Source organism: Eleginops maclovinus, chromosome 13 (assembly GCF_036324505.1).
Source record: "Eleginops maclovinus isolate JMC-PN-2008 ecotype Puerto Natales chromosome 13, JC_Emac_rtc_rv5, whole genome shotgun sequence".
In the NCBI taxonomy this organism is placed as follows: domain Eukaryota; kingdom Metazoa; phylum Chordata; class Actinopteri; order Perciformes; family Eleginopidae; genus Eleginops; species Eleginops maclovinus.
The window spans coordinates 9,628,221-9,655,593 of record NC_086361.1 but is presented as its reverse complement, the minus strand read 5'-3'; the positions used below and the strand labels follow the sequence as shown (position 1 = coordinate 9,655,593).

The 27,373-nt window shown below is 41.8% G+C and overlaps 1 protein-coding gene across 1 annotated transcript in view; it reads right to left on the bottom strand.

Annotated features, from left to right (window-relative positions):
- Positions 1 to 26,194, bottom strand: part of sdc2 (syndecan 2) — a 42,739-nt gene extending 16,545 nt beyond the window's left edge. Inside the window, exon 1 of the mRNA XM_063899907.1 lies at positions 25,750 to 26,194. Within this exon, the coding sequence (XP_063755977.1) occupies positions 25,750 to 25,809 (60 nt within the window). The 5' untranslated portion in view covers positions 25,810 to 26,194. The remainder of the gene's footprint in view (positions 1 to 25,749) is intronic.
- Between the last annotated feature and the right edge of the window lie 1,179 nt (positions 26,195 to 27,373).

The following is a 27,373-nucleotide window of genomic DNA, read 5'->3' as shown; positions in this document are numbered from 1 at the left end:
GTCGTGGTGGGTAACAATTGCTTGTGTGCAGAAGTGTGTGTGTGTTTATGTGTGTGTGGGTGGGACAGAGACAGACAGAGAGTAGGAGAGGAAGTGCAACGGAGAGAGAGACCAACTGAGACTGTGGTGTGGAGATTTACGGTTTAGACACCTGTAGGCTTCTACGCTATACAAAACATGAATACTCTCTACCTCACTTGTTAACGTAGAAATAGCTTACACTTATACTTCTCCAAACACTAGAAAACACTTTGCATGAAGTCAACACAAAACAGAGTTACAAACACTTACACCAAGATGGCAAGTTCCTTTTTTTCCAAGGCTCAACACTATACAATTACTTGGGAATGGGAATTTCATCCCGCCTCCCCCTGACTCTTGCCGTTTTCTCCTAAAGGATTAGATCACGTTGCCTCTGTAGGTGAACCCCCCCGGCTCCCCCCAGCTGAGCTTGTGGGTGTATTCGGCTCAGATTCATATCGTCTCCTATTCCAAAACAAACGGCCGTCTGACATCGAAAGGAATACGCCACATTCCAAAGGGCTCTAGCCCCCACCATAAGGCGGTTGGCAGGAGCTGGAGGGGTTTCCTGCTCAAACTTCCAGGGGTGCCTGCACCAACCTCTGCTGTGTGGCCCTTCTGAATCGGAGAGAGGACCAACATTAGACATGTAAATGATTTAAGGGTTCTAAATGTGTCTTATTGTCAGCAAATCCCGTCTATTTCTAAACACATAAATGAACCACACTTTCCAAAGAACATGGGATCTGTAGTTTATTCTGAGTCAATCCCACAAACACCATCCTGCTGCCGTAAATACTCTTAAGCACATCAAATGTGTATTTATCCGCAGCTTGAAATAGTCCCCAGCAAAAACACTGTTTACTACTGCTGGGAATTACAGCGCTGGGTTGTTTAGGGGAAGGCATTTAAAAATACATACAGTACATGAAGTATATATTCTTAGCCACTTTTAATGAGCTTGGGGTTCAGAACCACAGACGAGGGGGAGTCGGAGAACATTGAGAGACAGACATTGGTGGTTTGGGTCAGAAAAAAGTCACACCCTCTCATTATTAGATCAACTTATGAAATGATTTAGCATCCATGTTCACAAACACTTGCTACAGGATGTCTTGGTGACACTGAGCAACGAGGACTTCCCGTAGGAATCCTCTTTTACTTCCTGTCGAATGGAAGTCCAATTATAACTTGGCCCTAGTTTGATCTGCCAAAACCTGATGAAAAACATCTGGATCTCTTTGACGTGCTACTTTGGATGTCTTCACTACTAAGGTGCAGTCATGTGGTGTACGGTCAGTTGCATGCTGGAAGCTGTAGTTTTATATCATTGGGTCGGTGACGGACGCTATTGCTGAAACTGATATTAAATGCCGTCAAGTATTTCTCATAACAATTGAATGAACTCTTTACAATGATCCACAAAACTGATTTAGAGCTTTTCAAGATATGTTTTTACATGGGTTGAAGAAGAAAAGATGAGATATCCATTCGTTCCTCTGACACTGGCCTGCACACTATTAATAAAAGGATGGGAGCGGTCTTGAACGGGAACATTAGCACAACTTTATGTCCTAATAAAGATTAAGTAAACGGTCTGCAGGGCAATTAAATACAGCAGACCCTTCTACAACTGCTGCAGATCAAACGGACGTGCTGGCTCGCCAGCTCAGCCTTTCACTGTGCAGCTAACACATTGGCTTTCTGAAATGTGTATCGGATCATCAGCTTTCTCAATGTCAGAGCATTTTCTGCCCAAAGAACAATAACTCCAGGATTTAAGAGTTGATGGACAGAGCACAACAAAAAGTAGGACGTACAATGTTGAATCCACGTAATATTTTTGTTCGATTTTTGTGGCTCTGGGAATGACTACTATTTGAGGATTCTCGACAACTATTGGATGGATTATCAGTGCTCATCTCAATACTCCAAATTTAGCAATGTTTACGTTTATGACCAAAGGCTTTCAAATTAGCAAACAGTAGAATTGAAACTACATATAATACCTGCTTAAAATAAGCCACTGTCCTCGTTAGCATGTTAGCATTTAGCTCAAAGCGTTGCCTCACATGTATACTTATTTTAGCTTCTTGACACTTTTACTCGTTTTATCAGCTAAGAAGTAACTTAGTATAGCGTAAGAGGTGGTATCTGACTCCGCTCTAGTTGTATATTTCTTTAACTCCTATGTTAACAGTGTGCATGGGGCGATCCGTAACCCTGCCTACCGTAGCGTGCTGCTTTTGCACCAGCAGCACATGCTCCATTGTTTTTTGCTTCCCATAGGCCAGAAAGACACAACATGGAGTGTCTATGATTTCCTCCCATGCAGTATTGCTTCCCTACAGGATGAAAGTCAATTTCACGGTTTCCAAGAAAAGCAGATACATACTGACAGACCACTGACAGTGCCAGAGGGAACAATGGTGCTCGCCTCGCTCTCACCCCGACCTGTCTAGCTGTGTTTAGAAGCTAATGGAACAATAGGGAATGTTCAATTGAGTAAAATGACTGTGTAACGTTCTTATATCTTGCAGCAGCTTTGTGTTTTTCTAAGTAGGTCTCACGTGCTGCGAGACATAGCTGTTTTACTTCATCTGAGACCACGAAATATTTCACCGCTCTAATGAAAGGCTGTCTGCAGAGACTCTGTGGGGGCCCTGATCAGATTAAATGTAAAGTTAATGTAAACCTTCTCACTGTGAAGTTTTTCCTTGAGTGCAGCCAGGACTCATAAAGAGGGGAACAATGTGGAGCTCATGTGGCTCCAACATGGCCCTATTTAAAGAATACCTCAGAGCTGTGGTATCCAGCCCCGAAACTGGCTTTCTTTCTGAGTTAAGCACCAGAAGGAGCTCTGAAGATTCCTAGGCCGAGTCAACTCTGCTGCAGTCCCTCCATACGCCTCCATACGCCTCCCTGCTTGCCCCGTCCGCCGATCGGGAGCAAGGGGAAATTCCTCAGCACCGTTAAACTGCCTCTGATACGCTCGGGAAAGCCTAGATTCTTTGTCAGCTGTGAAACTCTAGACACTGGGAAATGGGCTACACCTTCTAGTCCTCTCTGAGGCTGACGAAGGGGGAAACAGGAAGATTTGGTGCAGCACGGTAGCTTTCTTCCCTCCAGACAGGGGAGAAATATGAAGCTTAAGAGAAACGCTGGAGCTGAGCAGTGTAGAGAGGAGCACACGCCGAAGGAGAGGGAGAGATTTAAGTGTGTTATATAAAACACGTTTCATATTCAGTATCTCAAAGACTTCAATAGCCTGAAAGCACTAAGGCGCAGCATGGGAACAATCTGGAGGTTCTCCATTTAGCTGGAAGTGATCAGCCCATATCATGAATACCACATATCAGAGGCTCAAAGCACTCGCAGTTACTCAAAATGGAGTCGAGTCGTGTACCCACAACTGGCAGCAGCTGTATGAATAACAAAAAGCGCTTGTTCAACAAGAGATGATAAACAGAAAGGAGTATCAACCTTCTGCTGGAGGAAGAGGAGATCCCTTACGATCCCCGACTGACCTATCACCTGTTGGATCTTAACTGTCCCTTCCTCTAGTCCACACCAGGTGTACTTAAGTCTAGAAAACTCTTCAACTCAACAAGTCATGTTCTTATCTCTTAATTGATGCCTCTTTAAACCTTAAATAACATGTATTGTCTAACAATGATATACAAGAAAGAGGGCTCACATTTCAGAAGCTTAAACCTGATAATATCTGGCTTTTTTGTCAAATTATTTTTGTATAAATCAATTAAATCAATTACTAAACGTATTGTATCAGCTCTAGTTTAGTTTTAAGAACAAAATGTAATGGCAGAATCCTAAAATATTGCTCAATTATTTTATGTAAACTATATTTTAAGGCCTTTTAATTACGTTTACAAAGACTTTGAGAGCCCAACAGTATATGGATGAGTGGAAGAAGAGAGCTAACAACAAAAGGAGTGGACGTATAAAAGCCTTAAGTAAGGCGATTACCGCTGATACAAACAGCAACTCTGGGAGACTGAATTGCCAACGACATCATTACTTTTCTCCTTTAATTAAAAGCCACCTCTGGCTCCCATGGCAACCTTTAGCTGCACTAAAAAAGCTCCTCTATTTCATTCCCTCTGGTGGCTGACAAATGACAAAGCCTGCAGTGCCCACTTAACCTGGGGAGAACATTAGCATTGTGACAAAAGCTTGTTCTGTCAAAAAGGTCTCGGTGACCCGCCGCCACTTCTAATAAAACATGAAACAAAGCGGGCATATGGCCCTTCATCGGGTCCACATTTTTACTTCTCTCCAGCCCCCAGAACAGCAGATTTTCAGCCCTTCACCTGTATCATATTAATACGCACTTAGCTTAACGTTAAGCCCACAGGTGCACATTATACAAGACCCCGGCCTTACGTCCATGCAAGAGCAGGAAATGAATAGTTGTGCTGCTAACTGAGGAAGGTATTCTCCCAGGAGCTGCAGTGCATATTAGAGAAGGTAGAATGAAGAGCCTGTATAACATCCCCCGTAGCTGCCTGAACAAGACTTCTCATCTTTCAGGCCTGCGATGTACTGCTCGGCTCAATGGGCAGGAATGTGTGCATGGACCCTCACCTCTAATTGAATGCATGTGTGACTGTTATCTACCTCTCTGCGCAAACAGGCCGCCCGCTCCCTTGATGCGAGGGGTTTGGTTGAGTAGCATGTGGCCAAGAACTGAAGCTCCGCTGTGCTCAGCTGCTGAACAGACAGACTCCTGGTTGAAAAAGCTGGGAAAGCGGAATACTAAGAGCGGGTGCCAAGACCATCTGTAAGGGAGTGTGAGAGAGAAAACAGGTCTCTCTTTATCTCATGTCCTTGGACCGGCCTGCTAAGAGGACAGGGGGCGGATGGATGGAAAAAAATCTTTCAACAATTATTTGTGGAAGCTTAACGTCAAGCTTATGGCACAGTCAGCTGTATATAATGAGTTTACACATAACTCACTGCCAACTATTTAATAATAAAGTCATCTTATAGGACACTCATCAGGCAAACGCCTCGAAGAAAAGCAATTTAAAGCGCCACTGGAATCTGGGAGGTATTGATGTATGTTTTTGGAGCAAAAATGAGTAAAGTGATGAAAAAAGAAAGACATTTACAGACAAATCAATATTAATATATCAAAATATACCTTATTAGTTGCGGCCCTTTGCTGACATCATTGGTGGATGATGTCAGCAAAGGTTAAGGGTATTTAAATAACCATGTGGAATTTTGCTTTGGCTTGTGTAAATATTGAATGCAGAAATACCAGGTGCATCATTGATATACTTTGAGCCACTGCACCTGCATAATATTGGGATGTTTTGTAAACAAAGTTGACAGTAAATGTGCATTCCTCTACGATACATTTGAGCCACGTATACAAACACTTCACCCTGGGACAAATATCCAGGCCTAGACAGTAATTTTGTTTCCGACAGAGCACATAAAAAAGATAAATGGCTAGTGAGATGTTTGTGAAAGACATGACGCAGTGATCTGTGTGCCTCCTGATGAGGAAGATGCCATTTATAGACACCAGACGCTCGTGTCCTCTGACCCCCCACCGGTGACATCGATGCTCTGCTGGTGGACGTGTCTGCACTTCTTGGTATTTGACTCTGATATCTGACCACTTCCTCTTCCTTTCTGGAAAGCTCCTGAAGCTGGCCGCACTGACTGTAACATACTGCCACCAGGACGCCTTAAAGGTCTCACCAGACCCACGGACACCAGAAATAACGCTTCCTGCCTCGACCTTATTCACACCCGGTTCCCTTTCTGGATTTGTGGTCTGACTTTTTGCTGCTTTGCAAGTAGATATTTTTGCAGTTTTATTTACAATTGTTAAAGCTAAGAAGCATAGCTTCAGTTTATGCAAAACATATCCTGTTCCGTGATATCCATCAAGTGCTTTGGAGGCTTTTCAAAATAAAGACATGTAGCGACAGATTAGGTGAATCATATTTTATTCGCGTTCCTTCTAAATAAATAGAGCGATCCATTATTTAACAGCTAATACTTCAAAGGCTTTTTTGGGGGGGGCTCCCACCTGAGATCCATCACGCTGTGTGTTATGTAAAGCTCTGCTGTGCATACATACACCTGTGCCACGGGCGAACACACATTTTCAGTGCCTTAGGTACACACACACACACACACACACACACACACACACACACACAAATGTGATATACATGTACAATTTAAATGCATGAGCTGCTCCCATTCACAAACACTCATTATAGAATGTGTTGCTATGACATGTGCATTGAACCGACCTCGTACACTGTGCACATACACAGCCTCCTCTCTGTCTCTCACACACACACACCCACCCACACACACACACACACACACACACACACACACACACACACACACACACACACACACACACACACACACACACACATACACACAGTTCCTCCATCAGGTTGTCAGTGTGTCAATCAGTTCGCTGGAAAGGGATGAATACAGTCTTTCAAGCCACAGAAGGCCTGCAATATCAACCATTCCTGCACTGCACACAGGTGCTCAATAGAAATGAATATCTGTGTGTGTGTGTGTGTGTGCATCAGATACACAAGTGTGTGTGTGTGTGTGTGTGTGTGTGTGTGTGTGTGTGTGTGTGTGTGGTTGTCCCTCTATGCTACACATTATATATACACACATACACTGTATCATTATCACCTGAGGCGCATGGGGTCAGTGAGAGTCCCGTGTTCGGCACCGCTGACTGAACTTTCATCAACAAAACACACACACACACACACACACACACACACACACACACACACACACACACACACACACACACACACACAGGAATGTGTTTGGTTTGAACCCTATCACTATAATTAGGCTCTGCGTATGTTTGTGCATTTGTTCCATGATGCCTGCGGATGCTTTGTACTTGCACTCTTTGTTCTTCAACTTAACCTTTGGTTCACGTACTGCCAAATGGCACTCACGTCAAAATGACATGCTGAAGGCTGCATTACACACCGTCGTGGTGCCCCCGAGTTCAGCTTGAGGGTAAAAAAAAAAAATACACCGTTTGGTCCTCAGGTTTGCCATTAGCAGCTCAAGATCAGGGGAACAGTGCCCATTACAAGGGTAAAATGTCTTGTGTGTGAGCATTCTGAAAAAGACGGTAAAAAGGGATTCAAACCTTGTGTCCTACACAAAGAAAGATACGCTTTTGGCAGGATTTTCTTTATGGCAGCGCCTTGTTGAACTGGACGAGGAGGGAGTCATGTGGATTCATTTTTGAAAATGGACAATAAGAGACACTATTTCTGTGTGGAAAAAGGACAATCTTTGTTTAGATTTGTTCATATTGATTTGTTTGAGTTTGTTATTTTGTTTACGTTCCTGAAATGATGTGTTTTTGTATATGGTAGTGTACTGTATTTGTTCTTATTTTATGTTTTGTCTGGTTTTCCCTGGTTTCAGGTTATGAAACTGTTAGGATTTGAATGTGTGTCTCCGTTTTGTGTTTGTGTATTTATGTGTGTGTGATACAATGTAAAATGTCTATTTTTGATAATAACATTTTTTTTTAAAAGCCGCTCTACCTCTGGCAGCACATTAGTCTAACATGAAGGGGAAGTGCTAAGTGTTTTAAACTCAGTGGCCTTAATCTTTGAAACAATGACATGCACATAGTTTAAGGCTCAAGAGGGGGACATTAATCATCGATCATGTGCTTCGGACTAAGAGCTAAGCTAATCAACACAGCCTTTAACAATCGAGATGCAGGGGCAGTTCACATTTAGATAGAGATTAAATAAAACATGTGTTGTCCAATACAAGAGAGGTCAATCGCTTTCTTTAAGTTCAACACCATATTTTTCTTCTTCTATTCTCAGTGGTCTCTGCTGTTAGGGGTCCCCTAGTGACCGGTGTCACATAACCAGTCTGTCACACCTCACAGAGTCTGGTTTTCTCTGTCACTTTGTCAATGGAATGGCATGGTTTCCATCCCCGCTGCCTTTTTAAAAGCCTGTTTTTTTCCTATGGCGAGGTGTGTGTGCGATGGTGTGTTCAGCATCACGTGTCTGCATTTGTGCTCACATACTGTATGAAAAAATACATGAAAGAGGGGGGGGCCTGCACGTTCGCTTGATGGATGAACTCAGTAACCAGTTATTAATGTAATAAAACCCAGCTTTTAGTCCACATTTAAGCGCCTCTGTGTCTCTGTATGCGTGTCTCTAACCAATCCAAAACCCAAAACCCTGAGCTCTTCATTCACAGATCATTAACACCACAACATGAAAGCTCTTAGGGACTATAGTGGTCAGAGTTCCCCCCCTCACCACATAAAATACAGCAGACATAGGATGGATTGGAGAAGGGAGAGGATTTGCTGGTTCTGAAAGCTTATAGGCCTACTTACTAAAAGGTCCACCAATACTTGATTGACCCTAATTTATACTTAATCTTTGGAGTTTTTGACCAATTGTTGTATCAATAAATGTCAGTTCAAGTTCAGAAAACATGTGGAACAGACAAACTTAAGCAAATGTATCTTTATAAATTCAACAAAGCAAAGGTTAGTGAATTTGGATGAGTTAACCATGCAGCTGGCGTCTTATAAACACTAACATTTTGCTCATGTTTGGTCTATTTGCATGTGTTTTCTTGAGTTAGTATATTAAGTGTTCAAAGCCACCATGAGAAAGACAAGCTAGGAGTTTAAATTCAGATAAATGTCTTTATTTTAATTCACCCAAAACATTTCCATTTTCAATCTGGTTTATGAATAGATAAACACTCTAAACGCAGAGTGGAAATCCAGATAACCAAAACAAATTTTCATGCCTGTAAAAACATGTGGCTATGTATGCACTTATCAGCGTGCAGGGGGGGGGAATATGATGTGCCACATTCCTCCATCCAGGACGCCAATCTCTCACTGCTGCAGCTCTGACAAATAGGCCTTTATCACCTGAGATGAAAGCTAGAGGGGAGAAAGAGGGGAGCAGATGGGGCTGAACTAAGAGAGGAGGGAGGGCGAGGAGGGAGGAGAGCGATTTTGACGCTCTGTTGGCTGATCTGGTTCAATCCTCGCGCTGCAGCGAATGAATTCCCATCCAAGCCTTTTCCTTAAGAGGATTTGGACTCAAGGGAGTGTGAGGGCAGTGTGAGGGCAGGATCCTGTGATGGGATGATGGAGGAAGAAAGACTGGGAAATTGCAGGAAAATAAATAAGGATGAAGAATAGAAAATAAAATGTCAGTAAGGTCAAGGACAAATCCTGCCTTCACTCGAGGAATATGTGTTATCACTTTGAGCAGGGTTAATGTGGAATAGCTATTTAAAGACAGGAAGAGAGCAGAGTTAATGAAAGAAGTCTAACCGTCAGAGAGCGAGGAAGCGTGAAAGAGAAAGGGGAGAGTAGCGGTTTAAGCGAAGAGGTAAACAGAAGGAATAGAGAGGCCTCGGATGGTAGGCGGAGGGAGAACGGCAGGTGGTGATCTCTGATCCCATTATCCAGGGCTAATCCTGACCAGCAGTGAGCCTGTTTGCATGTGCCGTAGTGTACATGTGTGTGTCGTTATTGTTGTTGGCATGCCACTCACTCACGCATTAGCGCTGTCTGTCAACCTGCAGCCGAATTGGAGGACGGAATGAGTGAGATGCTGCTGCCCTGGGTTCATTAAACATTTAAAATAGCACATGTGCAGAACGGATTAGACTATCCTTTGCTAAAGCATATTTTTATTATGTTTTAACAAGCTTTTCTGTCACTTCTTGCGTCTGTCTGCTCTCTGTCTCAGCACCAGACTTCAGACAGCTCGCTGCCTGTCACATGAAATAGAGTGCGTCTCAGCTTTCATCCGCAAAATAATAAAAAACCCGGGTATAAACTTTCCGGAGTTTGAGAAACAGCAGATAGAAATATGATTGGGTGAGTGAGAGTTGGCAACCTTGGAGTCCAAAGGGCCGTCACCTTCGGTACAGTATGCCCAGGGTTTATTAATAGGCAGCTAGACAGCATGTCTGGAGCACAATGTGTTTGTGTAACAAGATGTGCTGAGACTCATAAACACACTGGTGAAATGGGAATGGTTGCATAACGCACGTATGACTCAAATCGTCATAATTCAATTCTAGATACATTTGATCTTTTCTGACTCTGATCACAACCAAATAGTGTCAACATGAGAGCACGGATCTTTCTGCCCTTCTTACAGATGTGAAAATGCATCAAATAAAAATCCCAGTGACATTTATATTAATGCAAATGACTAAAGTCAAGCATTGGAACAGCTTTACTCATGTGGTTCACTTATTACATTGTAAAATAAACAAAAAAATCTAACCTTGAAGTATTATCTTTATTAATCCAGTCTTTCTGTATTGTAGCATGATTTCCCATAAGCCTTCGGAGAATAGCATACTGACAAAGAGGCAATTCCATGGGCCAGTTGTGTGTTTTTACAGAGGAAAAATAACTGCTTAAAAGTGAGAAAATACCATGAGAGGAGAGAGATGGTGGGATCCTTTTTTCGGAAGCAAACTGAATATTTAACCAATGCCAAACATGCTGGATGAGATTGAATTGAGTAGCAGATGCTAGTGAAAGCTAGCTGTGACGTCAGGACATCTGTGCAGTAGGACCTAAACACACAGTAGGTCACGAATCAACTGGCTTTAATACCGGTTCATAAACTCAGCAGTGTGTATTATTAGTTGAATGACCCCATGAGATCTGCTGCCATCGCTGCATCGTCATGTTTGGAGAGGGGTTTATCTTCCAGCTGCCTCTAATCCAGTCTGGGCCACCATGACCACATGACTTTCAGCTACAGATGTGCTGGTCATTATTGGTGTCATGTGAAGATGTTAAGCCTAAAAAAAAAACGGGTCTCTGCCGGGTAATCCGCCTTTTGTTCAAAGCAAAGACATCGTGTCATATGAAGCCCTGACAAATAAATTAGTGACGCATGATCCGAACAAACAGAGGCCTTCTATTCAGTGCCATAATGTAAGGAGCTGCCTTGAGTTTATTTTCTTGGGATAGTGAATCCTTTATTCATTCTTTATCACACTTTAAGTGTAGAGTGTATTTGGGGTGATGCTCAGAATAAGCATTGTGACTCCCCTAAAATAGTTTACACTTTATGATCCTCAAACTACAGGTATGCAGACCTCACGACTCTACAGCTCCAGAAAAAATTAAGAGACCACTTCAGCATTATCAGTTGAGTTAAAACATTATTTATTTTTGTATTGTATTCTATAAACTAAACAACAGAAACTGGAATTGCTGCTATTCAGAGATAAAGATTTAAGAAATATTTGGTCTCTTAATTCTTTCTGGAGCTGTGTAACTTATTTCAGGGTCTTCAAAACCATTTCATCCTTTCCAAATAAAAGCTCTCATGCTTTTAAAGAAAGAGCAAGCGGGCATGAGCATTTCAATGGCAGGGCATGTCTTTTCAAATGAGTTGAAAATCCTGACTTGCAGAAAAAGTGCAGCTCTCAGTGGGCTCCAGTATGACTACGCAACGTGGGCTAAGCATGAGTCATGTAATTGCACATTAATGATGTTAAATTATGGGGTGCATGAGCCTAGTTGTGTGCCAGATGCAGCGTAGGGTCCACACAACCAGACAGGCTTTTTAATCTCCAGTCTCCATCACTACATACACAAATATCTTTATTGTAATTCTCAGCAGTTTTATTACTGTAGGATTATTTCCTGAAGCAAGTTGTAACTAGTGTTAGGCCCACCATGATAGAACTAAATGTCTACTTACTGATTTTTGTCGTGATATTGCATACTATACATCTGTTGTAAACAGATACAACCTTGTAAAACCGTGCTTAGCTAAAAGGTCTCCTATTATGCTATATTTCAACAATATATTATAGGGCAATATCTATACAAAACTTGTCTGTGAAGTGCTTTGCTCAAAATACCAAACAGATCACCCATTGAAGCATGACTCATACCCCTCTATTTCAGCCCTGTTCCTGAAGTGCTGATTCTGTGACGATTTAAATTTGAGCTGAGCTGAAGCTGGCCACGCCCCTTTGAGCATCATGCAGCTCTGTCTCTGAAGAGAAGTTTCTAACGGAGACACTCAGCTAAACACTGCCTTGATTAAATGCCATATTATGTTCCAAACCACATTCAGCATTATTTCTGAAACACTTCTCGGTCTTTACCACTAGAACAGTGACATTATATGTATTATATTTACAACAACTCTAAGTCCCTCCTGCAGACATCCTGCTGAACACACAGACACACAGAGGTGCTGTGGAGGGGATTCAGCTCGCGACTGTATATGGGGGATGTTAGGTTGGGACGTGTCACGTGGGCGGGACGTTGCCAGGAGTGCAATGTAAAGCCAGCCCACATTTCGGTTATGACGTCATATCGGCAGCAAATCTGGATCAGCTCGTTTGTACCCCCGTTTTTAGAGATGTGGGTAAGGAGTCTCCTTACACACCGGGGACACATATATATGTATAAAAGACAGCAAAAAGTGCACTTTGCATAATAGGGGACCTTTAAACAATATAGTCATTGGCAATTTACGCACTGATTGTAGTCACACAAAAGTATCTGTATGTAGTGCATATCCAAAAACAAAAACCTCCAAGGGCGTTCCACAATAAACTGTTTACCTCTGTGGATTACCCGTGCTAAAGACTCACCTGAGGTTTAGCCAGCAGATGCTAAAGATTAGCCTGCTGTGGGCTACAGGGCGCTTCAGACTTCTTAGCAGTGTAGTTCAGACCTTAATTGAACCTGGCGCGGAAACACTCACTACAACAGGAGGTCTGTTTATTCAATGGAGGCCAGTTTAATTGCTTCTGTATTCCGAGAATTAGCTGATTAACATTCCACGGCGCCCGAATGAAAAAGCCATTGAGTCTTTAATGCGGTATCAATCATATCAAATCTGATCAAAATGTTGTACAACGCAGCGCGTATTAAATAGGAATCATGATTCTGTTACTGCCTCGTCTATTTGCAAAAATCAAATGTTTTCAAAACATGTTTAAGTATAGTACTGCGTGGCTGTAAAATAATCAAGCAACTGGCAGAAAACATCCCAATTTAAAAAGCTAAACACAGTATACTTTAAATATGTGTATTTTTTCTCGAAGCAACACCATCTGGAATCCGATTTGATCCATTCTGCCTAGTTTGACATAAGTGATTGACACTGGGTTAGAGACTCCTTGACTCTGATTGGTTGTTTTCTTTCTGTCAGGATGGAGTGAACGTTTTGTAAGTATAAAGTTACCAATCCTTTAATCAAATGAATCCCTGATTGTGTCTGTCACTTAAAAGAAAAAATGGTACAACCCCAACATTAACCACTCACAGATTTTGGTGTATACTGGTTTGGTGATCGGGGCATGATGGAGCCATCTAGGCACTTCCTTTTGTGCCCACCATTTCACCAGTGTGAAATAACAAATGTGATTTTGTTTGGAGAGTAAAGCCTGTGTTAGGGATGAAACACCAAATCTCTCAGAGGAAGCCGATGTGATCTGTGTATGAGTGCTGTTTGACGGAGACACCACAACCGTGTCGGCTCAGTTCCTGTGCTTACTGAGACAAACAACAAAATGAAAAATTGCCTCGTGTCTTCATATGGAGACCAGCTGCTTGATGCATTCTTCTCTTATCAACCAAACAACAGAGAACCCACAATAAGGCGCAAAAATATGAGCAAACAGCTCACATCATTCCAGATGAAATCCTCTGGGGTGCATTACATCCTGCTTTGATAAATGAAAAGACTCTTTGCTTTTTAAAAGCTGTTAATTATTTTAGATACATGCACTCTGTGCCCCTCATAAGGATGATGTGTGCATCTCTAATGTCAGAGCAAACTGTCATGCGTTGGTTTCCTGGGTTTGTGGGACTTGATTTTTTAAAGAAGTGTTCGAGACTCATCAGAAATGATGGGGCAATTCTTATTTATGCTCCTTCCAATGTAAATAATTGAATTCTGGCTACCAAAATAGGCCCAGCGCTCCAACCACAGCTAGGCTGCATTTTCAATCTTTAATGACTGTGTGGAACAGAATGCAAGGACTTTGAAAGAGTGCCAATTTCAAGACAAAAACAACGTTTCAACTGCAGGACCATACAATTAGAAAGAGCCCAGTCCTTCCTTTTTGTTGTTGGGCTGCTACCAACTTTAGCTGCAGGGCAAATATCACTAACAGAACTCCTGCAGCTAAAAATGGCTTTTATTGTGCCTGCCAAGCCCGTGGTCCTTTTCTCACTACGCAGCCTTTCCCCGATTCTTTCCCTGTGCAGTAATTCTACAAGAATGTGTGGTTTCTGAAGCGCGAACTCTGGCTTTCCTGAAAGGTCCTAAAACAACACATGAAGCTCGACGACTTGCGCTCCACCCTGTGCTTCAGGTTTTATTTTACCACCTTTTTAAATGATGCCTGTGTCTGCTGGGGTCTCAAGAGAGCCGTTTTTTTGTAAGAAAGTAAAAAATCAAAAGACACGTTAAGTGACGGCAAACAATGAGGGATGAAGCACTGAGAGTACTGATGGTAAGAACTATAAAAAGTCCTCCCTTGAGTAGAAACAGACTGAGATAAGCTGTGAAAGCTGAGGGGGGCAGAGGTTGTGGTGGTACATCCCACAGTAAAGAGGTGCCTCCATCAAAAACCCACCAAGCAACACATGTTTCCAGCAGCTTTTGCACTGCAGGTCTAACAAAACGTGTCATAAAAACCTCTCGTGGTCACAAAGTCACACACAGCAGGGTGCAACCAGAGCAGAGGCAAGCAGTCATCTTCAAAAGATGCTGCCAAGAGTGTTGATGCAGAGAATGTGTAGGCAGCTCTGTCTGCCACACGCAGATGTGGAGAGGTCGCTGGAGTTCATTAATGCTCGCTGTGGAATGGGATGTCACCATGAAGGGAGTCTCTGAAGTGGGAGAAAGCTCACCACAGTTTAGGAGGAAATTCAGCAAGTTGTGTATTCCCGTCATCAAGTCACAAAAAAAGCTTTGGTCCGGGGTGGAAGAGATACATTTTGAGCAGAGCATTAAGACCTTTCGTTCAATCAGGAACTTATTATAGCTGAACAAATTGTTGGGATAGCTTTAAAACGTAAAAAGATGAAGGTCGGTCGGTGTTTCCGGGGTTTTTCATCCCTCGATGTTACTCAGTAGCTCTATTTTTTACGGAATGATGACACTGAGAAAATGAAGAAATGTGTTTGTGCAACACCACTGGATATAGAAGAACGCTTAAGTTAGCCAAAATATTACAAGGCTCAAAGCTGTTTGAAGCTCCTGACGATCCCTCATTCTCTTTATATCCACTGTTTAATTCTTGACTGATGAATGTGGAAAGGAGACTCCCGCGCTGAGAGGATATCCTGCTGACTCCGGAGGACGGCGGTCATGCAGCCATTCCCCTCAGCCACCCAATCACTTGATTAAACAAATTATCATCATCAAAGTAATCAAGCTTTGCACCCTGCCGGCCTGATTACATTACACCATGAAACTCGGTTTAAGTGTAGCGCGGAAACCACGCAAATTATAAGTGAAGCTGTGACCTTGGCAGATGTCACTGTCAAAAGGGATTTTGTTTCTGTCGGGTGGAAGTAAGAGACGGAGGGAGAAATCCCAAAAGAGAGACGGACTTAAAGCTGTTTCATGTCTTCAGAAAAGTTTTTCCTTTGACACTTATAATGTGTTTTAAATCTCTTAGCACAATAGGGGGTGTGAACGCAAAGCTAAGAAATATATTTCCATTAAACGGGTCAAAGGTGGCATCATGTACCTGGCTGTGGACATGACACATTCTGACTGGCCGCCATTGTTTGTTTGGATACCTCTCCCTGAAGTTTTCCACCCACAAAAGAGCTGTGTGGTCTTCGCTCCATAAAGAGAGCACTGGCAATGAGCGTGTCAGCGGTATTTGCATTTAAAATCAAAATGGATTCCATCTGACATGCTTTTCCCTGGTCTAAAGCCTCTCCGGGCTGAATAATAAACCCAATCCCTCGGCGTAATGGAGGCCTTACTGCCGGGGCGCTGAGCGCGGCAGCATCCGGCTCCGCTGAAAGGCTTTGCAGTCGCAGTGCAGATCACAGATGGCTGTTAACAGAATGCATTAGTAAAGATTAACTCGCCTGGTAGAATCGACACATTACTGCCTGTGATCATGTTAACAGCTGAGGCAGAAACAGTGTGTGGTATAAGGCGTGCGGTTTGACCCCGAGCTGAGCATTTCATTGTGAACCTCACATTCACTGCCTGAAATGTGTTTTTATAGAGAATATTGGCAAAATCAAAATGTCACAATACAGGATATCCAACGGGGTTGCAAACAGCCAACCAGATGTTAGAGAACTGACAGTTGTAGTAGAGCTTGTGTCCTTAAATCCCGCACAATGTTCAATACTCATATTCCAATCCTGTAAGACAACATGGACTGGAACAATAAACTAATCTACCAGACGGAAATATAAAAAGGCTAATATTTTGACAGTGACATTTCTTTCAGAAGTTCTTTATGGTCTGTGCAGTTCTGCCATTTTTCTTGATCTTATATGACAGTAAAGTAAACCTGTTTATACATCTGAACAGGCCACTTTACAGGCTGTATAACTTCTTGACAGGAGTTTCTACTTTCATACAAAACATCAATTATTAAATTAATTAATTTGCCACTTGAATAAGTAACATGGGCTTACTTTAAAACTTTTCATACTAATTTTATACTTTTTGTGAGATAAAAAACACAGTTTAATTTTTAAATAAACAAGCAAAAAAACTAAAAGAAAATACTTTTATATGCAGGTATGTTGCTGATGATGTTCACTCTTAATGAGGTACTCTAAAAATGTTGAAGGACCAATCACTAGTACTAAAAATAAGCAGCAAAAAATCAATACAAATAAAATGAAGGTTACAGAGTTCTGGCCCCATTCACAGAGCACAGGACGACCTTTGTTTACAGCTTCTTTCCACTTCAAATCTTCTGTAAAATAAATAGTTTCATGTGCGTCAAAATGACAAGTGTTTTCTCAGATTACCGACTATAAATGAGTTTCAGACGTGGTGTGAAAGGCCCTCAGTTTGATCTTCAGGAGCAAATGGAACTCAACTCCAAGTGTTTTCTTTAATTTAGTACCCAGCTATGTCCCTTTATATATATATGCCCCCTTTTTCACCGCTGTTAGCTCATACAGTCTCACAGTGAGTCACTGTCTGGACCCGTTTGGTGATGCGGTCACAGTTTAGACTTTCAATCACCGGATGTCCACAACAGTACGCATGAACATCTGCATAGGGTCTTGATATCACGGTTTCTCCAAAACAAAATTTCAAAATGAAGCGGGAAAATCAGCTCTTTCCAATCGCCTTTAAAACTAAACTAGGTTTAAGAACTAGGACATAAAAGGACTGCTCAAGACTGTTTGTTTTTGCCAAGAATATGTAGTGTTGGAGCACATCCACATTTTTTCTAAGCATGCTATAAAAGTAGCCTATGATTGAATTACAGGTTATGTGCTCATGAGGAAATGATTAAAAGCTGGATGCATTCAGGGGTCTCCTGAGACTACCCACGTAGACACAGCGATGGAAACACTTCCTCTTTTTTAGGGATCCATTACAATGACGAACACATCTCAATAATGAATATTCATGAGTACTCAATTGCAGCCTTTAAAGTCACTGCTTTTCACTAAAAAAAGATGAGTTTACACACCAGCACGCACTCTGGGGGAGAAGTGTTTGTGCTATGTTGGGAGTTCACTAATGAATCCGCCTCTCCAGCTCATCACCCTCCCCAAATACCCTCCGGAGTCTTAGAGTTTTCTCATGAAAACAGCTCTAAATTAAGTGACTGCGTGGAGTATAATTTGCGGTTGGTAATACGCCCTGCATAGAAAGCATGATTTACATGCTTTAGCTCATTTGGTGCTGTTTTGATTCGAGACGGGGGGGGGGGGGACGGATAATGGAAACACCAGACATTAAAAGTACATTTTTCTGCTTGGAGGAACGCCAGTGCAGATATCAATTGGGCGCCTTTGAGAGACGATAAAGAGTGCTCGTAAATAGGGGTGAGCACAGATGTGTTAAATGTGCCGTGCCATTTTCCAAAGCAATCTCGGGAGTCAGACGGAAAAAACCTACAGGCGTCATTTTTTTGGGGATAGTGTACAGATGGAACACATTTGCCCCTAAGATCATTGTCTATTCAGCAGAAAGTTTCACAAGCAGCATTGATTTCATTCCATCTTCTGAACAGCCGACCAACAGAACCTGAACTGACCACAATCTGCACTATTGATATTTAATACGACTTTAAAGGATTTATTTTCTTAGTTGCAGTAGGGCGAGCTGTCTAATGTCTACCTCAGCTTTACAGTAAATTGCAGCGACCCAACACTGTACATTTATTATGAGGATTTTATGTGCTTTGACGTCCCTGGACAATACGAAATCCATCCAACAGCATCGCAATAAAGCGCCAGATTCAACAAAGCAAGGGCTGAATGTTTCGCACTGCTTGAAAAATGCGAACAGAATCAGAATACTTTATTTATCCCAGGGGAAATTGGGTATGGTGACAGTTGCTCCATTTTAGAAATAAATAAATAAAAACTGTCATAAAAATATTCATCAAATATCTAGTTCAAGTACAAAAAGTGTGATTAAAAGATGAAAAAAAATTAAGATATTTATAAAAAACATACAAAGTAAAATGTTCATTCAAAATAAATTAAATTAAATGTATAATTTATTTAAAGATAAGAAGTCAAAGTAAAACTGTACACGTTGTACTGTCTTTAACATTACAATATACTGAGTGTTGTATTAGTATTAAATAGATATTAATACATAAATGCCAAACATTTCCTATAAAAAATATATATGTATAGATTTATATTTAGTTAATTTCAATAGTGTTTAGTTGTCTGACAGTTTATGGATTATTTATCTTCATAGTCAACTGTATATCTTTTCTCCAGTTATTTATTTATATTTCTTCTTTTGTCTACACTTCTGCATTCTTTATTATTATTTATTCTAATTGTTTTCTACGCCTTGTATTGTATTATGCTGCTGCAACACAAACATTTCCCAAGTTAGGGATTAATAAAGTAATTCTTATCTTATCTCTCTTTCAAATGTGAGAATCTGGAATTTGAAAACATTGAAATGAATAAAAAGGTGAATGCACAAATGACCTCTTGCCATTATAACAAAGTAAGTTCTAAGAGTTGTTGACTTCTAAAACTCTTACAAACTGAAGTAAAAATGAAACCAGTCCCACACCATGTATCACTAGTATCACCCACCACCCCCCACCCCCCATCTCCCCCCACCCCCCAAGCTAGACAATTTTCACACCTCGGTCAGCAAACTGCAGACAGGTCCTGTCCTGGGAAAACCTGAGCAGCAAAAGGGAAGCAGGGATCACACTCTTCCCCCACTCCTTCTCCTTCATCTCCCTCCCAACTGGAACTGGAAGGCAGTAAAAAAAATAAAAACACACATGTCCCGACACAGGGTTTTCCCCATTTCTCTTTGTCACCACCACAATCCCCCTCCACTGCAGGCCGGCCAAGGAAGTTTCCATTTGCTAAGCCAATTAAGTAGAAGAAAGAGGCTGGGAACGGAGAAAAAAACTAATGTCCCAGATCTTCTATGTCTAAATATTACCACAAGCTCATGCAGAAAAGGCTTTTATTGTCCGATGTCCCAGCCTATGATGGTCTGCTGTAGCTAAGGTGGCTGTGGCCCAACATAAACCAGTTCTGCAGCAGCCACAGATCCCTAATGTGTTCTCCCCGTGCCGTGGTGGCAGCGATGACAGCGTATTTACAACACGTGGCTGTACCGGAGGGACACAAAAAGGCCCGGATGCACACACAAACACATGCACAGTCAACAGGGTTTGACTATAGAGTGGTGCAGGAACGAGTCCTAAATCCCAGAGTGAGTTAGCATTTTACCACTTCTGGTTCCATCCTCTCAGAGTCAATTGGATTTCTCCATAGGAAGTAATGTCACGTTTTGTTCTACGACATTCAATACATCAGCAGTGCAACACTGGTGATTTTAGAAGAGTTATGTGTCTGAAAAACGATGGTTGTTAACAAGTGGCTGAATAAGACTACAGAAGTGGTGGGGGACGATGTATGTCATCACGCCGAACACATAAACACTCCCGCTAAGTTTGTTTGCTCATCTTTGTAAAACAATATCAGCAATGACTTCTAGTTCATTCAGTGTGGCTAAGAAGAAAAGCTTTGTTAAAATATGCAAGCACGCAAAAGTCAGTTGAAAGGATCTTAAGTTGGCGTTGAAGTTGTGCGACCCTGCTGTACTCGTCTGTAGTTGGTTTACAGCATAACGTTAGCATTTTGCTTCTGGCGATTAGATTTATGATTCGAAAATGTTAAAAGTAGGGTAGACATACTTCCTGGTCGGCCTACAAAAATACGTCATCCCTGCACCACTCTATTTGAAAGTGTTCACAGTAGAGATGGGTCGTTCGCAAACGAATCAGTTCGAATGAACGAATCAGTTCGAACGAACGACTCTTTGAAACGAACGAACTGACCTGATTCGTCGATTCACCTTCCTCTCGTTCGTTCGTTCGTTCGTTCATTCGTTCATTCGTTCTCTCACGGACTAGTCGCTGAGCCAATCGTATGCTGTTGTCTGTTGAGTCTAGGACGCCCTCGTTGAATTTTAGCCAATGAGAGACAGGAATGCTTCTCGGTTATTCCTCTCGAGTCGTTCTCGTTCAGTCAGTCAGTCACTCAGTACCTACTGACTGAGTGAGTGACTGAACGAGAAACCTTTTCATCAATATAGTCTTTCTGCCAAGCTTTTAAACATGTTTGTCGGCATATTGAGTCGTTATTTCTTTATTTAGTAGCCCTTGATGAGAGAGAACAAAAAAAAGTAAGACAATAAATTCGCGGATCAAGCCGTAGTCTACTCTATTAGTATCAGACAACATAAGACCTGCAGATGTCGGCAAATTCAATGCAGGAACTTGACATCTTAAGGGGCAAAAAGGGGGGGGGGGGTGTATCTTGCGTGAAAGAAGTAAAAATATACTCTTGCCCCTTCATTGCTTCCAGATGCCTGAGAGGGAAATCTAACGCCACTGTTCTCCGCCTAATCCCAGACGCTGTGGTAATACCGCTGGCAGAGGGGCACAATTTACAGAGGGACGGAGAGAAACAACGCGGGGGAGGCAAGAGGCCATGTGTGTGCGAGTGTGTGTTGATCTACTTGTAGTGTGTGTGTGTGTGTGTGTGTGTGTGTGTGTGTGTGTGTGTGTGCCTGCATGGTGACAAAACAGGAGTTCATGCGTGGACACAGATGGATTCAGGGTAAAAGAGTGTGTGTGTGTGTGTGTGTGTGTGTGTGTGGGGGGGGGGGGGTTGTTGGTGGCGGTTGTGCTTTCAGTGGTCCAGCAGCCGCGGCCTTCTGTAGAGTCCATTAGTGATTGCATAATGCTTGGCAGGGCAGGGACCCATTGAACGCCCCCCCACCCCACCCCCGAAGGGACGCACATCAGCGAGGAGGCACAAGTCGGTCCGCAGAGGAAGAAACTCCGTACTCCCATGTGTGTCAGCGGCGGATTTATTTCGAAAATAAAATAAGAAAACACAGTTTATCCACAGTCAGACAAAACACAAGCATACAGGGGAAATAAAGAAGCATCATTAAGTATACAGCAGGAGAAGCTGCAGTCACTGCACAGCTTCTATGTGGCGCTACATTCTTTCATTTCTCAGGTTCCTTATAGAGTGGTGCAGGAACGAGTCCTAACACCCGGGAGTGAGTTAGCATTTTACCACTTCTGGTTCCCTCTTCTCAGAGTAAATTTCTCCATAGGATTTTGAAAAATAGCTCTAAATAATGTCTGTGGTTGACACAAATTAAAGACATGGATCAAGTTTTGTTCTACCACATTAAAAACATCAGCAGTGAAACACTGGTGATTTCAGCAGAGTTTACGTGTCTGAAAAACGATGTTAACAAGTGGCTGAAGAGAACAACAGAAGTGGTCGAGGACGTTGTACGTCATTACGCCGAACACGTAAACACTCCCTTCTAAGTTCGTTTGTCCTGTTCTGCTTGATAGCAAGTACCTGCGCTCCTGCAAACTCTGAAAACAGACGCTTCAACCTGTACAATTTTGAATCTGTATTCTTGAAAGTCAGTTGAAAGGATCTTAAGTTGGCGTTGAAGTCGTGCGACCCTGCTGTACTCGTCTGTAGTTGGTTAATAGCATAACGTTAGCATTTTGCTTCTGGTGATTAGATCTATGATTCGAAAATTATAAAAGTAGGGTAGACATGGAGATTATCCGGCTGAACAAAACGTGCATTTATCAAACATGTTTTCGTTTTCCACAGATCTTATTTTTTACAATATTCCAAAATCCTATGGAGAAATCACATTGCTTTTTTGTCGAGGGAACTCATGCGCAGCTTACTTCCGGGTCGGCCTACAAAAATACGTCATCCCTGCACCACTTTATTACCTCAACTTTTATTACATTCTTTATCTTTCTCAATTGTTTCCTTCCTTTTTTATATCTTTCTGCACTTCTCCCCTTGTTTTTCCCCTCTTGGTTACGGAATGGTAGAGGAAAAAGTGTGTAACTATTTTTTTCCACCCACGCCAGACAGGCATTTTTACTTATTCATTACTTTTAAAATGAAGTGCTGTAGAGGAAGCAGCCTGCTTTTATCGGTGGAGAATAAAGAGGAATTCATTCAGGTTCAACCCATAAAAAGAAGGTGATGGGTTGTGTTTAGCTCAGGCGAGGCAATAACATAATTTTCGGATTAATAAAGCCAACCTAGGCAAAAGGAAATAGAAGTGAGGGGTTGTTTTGTTCTTGGTGTATCTAGGTTGAATGACGTGAGCATGTTTTTGTGAATATTTGTCTGGGAAAATGCTCTTGCCAGCCTTAAGATGAGAGGAAGGTCAGCGTATGCGTCTGTGCTGATCTTTTCATTGCCAACAAATCGTCAGAAAACTTCCATTTTAAGCCAGAAAATGAGACTGGATTACTAGATAATACATCCCGCACAATACTCACTTTCCACTTTCATGAAAAGTAATCGAAGCTTTCAAGTTGAAGTCTTGCTGCCATGGCCTTTTTTTTAAAGACATTTTAAGCCAGAGGACAAATCCTGCATAGTATTTCAAGGGTGAGGCTTAAAATGACTTTTCTTTTCTAGCATTTGAGGATGGTTTATCAGTAATCTGACCTCACTTGCCCTATTTAGAAACAACTCAGACAGCTTTCACCCTGCATCATCTACATGAAGTCCATAATAAATGCCCATGAGAGAGAAAGTAAACAGATATGTGAAATCTTCAGAATCCCTTTGAACTTGAACAGAGACATTCCATGTCATTCCGAGTCTGTCTCCTCCATCCTCCCCATTTCCTTTTTCTCTCTGTTCCGCCATCCTGACACTAATTCCCGCCCTCTTCTGAAGTTATCCTTTAAATGCAGCATCAGAGAGCGAGACAGCACTCAGAACCCCCTTGTAAATCACAGATGTAAAAGGAGGTGAACAACACCCACGCTTCCCCACCGAAACATGACACAAATTACAGACCACAACATCTGGTGAGTGGCGCACACCAGAACACGACGAGGTGGCCTGAGCGCGTATTAGCCAAGCCAAACTGTTCCAAAAGTTTTTGAGAAAGAAATTGAGTAGAAGGTGACAAAAACAATGTGAGAGAAGAGAAGAAAGCACACAGTTCCACATTCACTTGGTTGACCTCATCTTATGAGAGATAGGATGATAACAACACACTCGCACAGCTCCAGTGAATCTTCCTTCAACATGTGCCGAGACCTCACATGTTGCATTACGATCAGAGTGTTACTGACCGAGGAAGCCAACACAAACAAAAACACAAGGGAGACACATAAATGGGTTTCTACACAAAAGAACAACTGTGTTAGCCCAGCAATGATTGTGGCTGATGAAAAAATTGGTCTCTCAACGGTGAAATAATTTGTTTTTTCAAAGCCAGGAGCAGTGAGGAGTTCTGTCTAAATGTTTTCAAAAGCAGCAGAGTGTCACACTGGGCCCCTGTGTGATGCGATGTGGTAATTAAACAGACAGATGTTCCTACAACACGTTATCAGACACTTGTGCCAATATTGAGAATCAATGTCATGTGTCCAGGGACAGTGAAGCCTTCAGGGGACTCAGATAAGGGAGGTAGATATCGATCATGTAAATGTGTGTTTGGTTTATGTTGTTTATAGTCATCTCAAACACAATAGTCAAGCATCCTGACATATTTTTGTGATTGATTACCTCATATTTTTGTAAAGATCTGTTGATTTGGGGTAGGAATTACAGTCTAAGAGAATATCCCCCTGTACATTGTACTGCAATCCAATGTAGTATTGCAATAAGTGCAACCTTGGTGAGACTTTTAATTGCCTTTGTCAAAAAAAGTACTGCACTCTCATATTTCCTTTTTTTACGGTCACTCTGTGCAAATTGGGCCCTTGCATACACAGGGTCGTTTTGAAGTTCAATGAGAACTTTAATTGCCGTGTCCAGAAAAACACAGCCCTGGTGTGGAAAACATGTAAAAAAAAAGCACTCTGAGGGTGACCACATGCAAAAACAATGAGTCATTAAAACAAGTGTCTGATTCAGCTAATCAGAGGCTCTAACAGGGGGCACTGCGCCAAGCGACAAGTCACAACCCACAGAGAAACAACAGGAGGGGACAATAATGACAGAGGCTGCACATGAAAGTGCCAAAATGTGTCATTCCAACAGTCCGGGCCAATTCTGCAGAGCCATGCACACACAGTGAGGAGGCTCGGCGCTGACTTAACCTGAAACTGGAACAAGGAAACAACAGGGATGAAAGGCAATATATGGGTTTGAGTAAACAAAAAAAAGGAAAGGACATTTGAGGATAGCATTGAGGTTATTCGATGCGTCAGACAATTGTCCAATGCTTGCCTCCAGAATGAAGACCCAGATACATAAGTTCATCTGTTTAGTAAGTGCCAATAATAATAAATCAGTGAGCATAGGAATCAAAGGCATACAAAAGCACTGCAACACAGCTGTAATGCTCATATAAAGGAGCTATCTGTTCCCTGACAGTGTGGTATATTTTATTTTAGATGTGTAATAGTTCCCATGTGATATTTTCAAAGCCCTTCTATAACATATGTCTTAATAGTTATTACCGTATTAATGTAAAAGAGTGTTTGTGGCAAAAATTAAAAGCATCCCTTTAAGTGTTGCTCCATGTTAAAATAAATAGGCTGAACACCTACAGGGAGGCTGTGAGAGAATCACATTGACCTCTACAGATTGTACTTAAGCTTCATGCATATTTCAGTATCTAATATGCTTTAAGGAAAATTGTCATGGGCTCGTGCAAAGTAGCAGCAATAAGCCTGTCTGCTTAGATGCCACGCTGAGATTCAATGGAAACTTCTCGGGAAATTACAAATGAAGCGTTGTTTTCATGTTTTAATCCTGCATAGTAAAGCAGTGCATTGCAAACACGATGAGTGGAAACGTGTAACTGTTTCCAAGGACCTGCCCAGATTTTTCTCAAACAAACTGTAAAAAAGAAGCAGCAAGTGGTAGGTAAAGTTGCCGTTCACCCCCACAGCTATCACCCCGTTCTAACAACTTACCCTTTCACCAGAGAGGAAGACGGTCAGCCCGAGAGTGAAAATTATCCAAACGTTCCTCATTATTCCTCTTTATGAATTAAAACGCGTTGTTGCGAGTGAAATGTCAAATCTTCCCCCCTCTGCTTCTGCTTCTGCTCCCTCTCGCTTTCTTTGCACCCTTCGCTCCAACTCCTGCCGCTTCTCTCTCTCAGGAGTGGATCCCACCGGATACGTGTTGCGTTTTGGTAATTCCTCCCCCCCTCTCTCTCCAGGCACTTCTTTTTTTTCCTCTCTTTTCTGTGTAAACCTGACAAAATATTTACAAATAAACACGGTTTCAATTGCAAAGTCCTCCCTGGCGCGTTGTGTTTGGTGAAATCCGCACGAGGAAGGTAGCTCGCTCTCCTCTCTCCTTCAGCGCTCACTTGAAATTACGACGACTAAATGCACGAGCCCGACTCACGCGCTACTGAGTGCGTGCGCTCTTTACGGCCATGTCACCGCGAGACAGAGAGAGAACTGGCGACAAAGTAGCTACAAAAACAGAGCCGATAATTAACTATGACTAGCATCATAGCAATCATGACAGACCAACCATGTTGTGCTCAGGGTTGCGAGAGTTACATAAATGTATTCTGTTACAGTAACTAAATACCAGTAAACATAAGTTTCATCACATAAAAGTATTGTAATCTGATTACTTTACGTCCACCGCTTTATACAAATGTTTTGATTTAGTCCTTGAGTTATCCCTTTATATGTAACCCCCACGCCTGATTTTGCTGTAAGTATATAGATTATCATCATTGTTAATTAATCTATTGTATTTTGTTTCTACTGGTGAGGTCGGATAACATACTAATTGAGCCATTTATTTCGAAGTCGAGATAACGATCTTTAATTGCACCCTAATGAGGATTCCATAATTTCACTCAGGCACTGCACTAAATTACAATCAATTCTGTTTATTATGCAGCATGTGGAATTATTAACATATCTGATTATTCCCTCATTGGTGCTGCAGGCATGTCGTGAAATGTATGCACCACTCTATATATTTGAATGAAAAGGTCCTCTACATCTGGTTAGATATACAACATACATGATACAGATTTAGTTTAACACTAAAGACAGTTACATCAGCTTGAAGTCCCCCTAGTTTCACAGTTCAGCCATGTATGGGCAAAGTCTCCCCCTGCTGGTATAGTGAACAACTTCTCCCTTAATATACAGAATAAAAAGTAAATCAACAAGTTTTGCCTGAAATACAATGAAGTCCGTAATCCTTGTTGTGTTTATTTTATTTTGCATCTTTAAACTGCAAACTTTATGTTCAGAAACATGCATAATTAGTTTAAACCTGAATAATCGTAATAATTCCCTTTTGTCTTTTTAAAGCGCTAAGTAACACAAGTGTGTTCAATTTAATTCATTCGCTTAGAATAAAAGTTCCATTTTTTTTTTCTACTGAGAACACATTTAATAGCTAAATCGTCCACCTCATAGTGAAATCTCATATAACTCAAATTCATTCAAAACAGCGCAAACAGCATTTCCGCAGTAACATTTAAAAACCTCTAGTCCCACCTGGAAACACTCTGCCCTTTGTGTAAACCCTACGACTCCCCCCCTCCCTTGATCACAA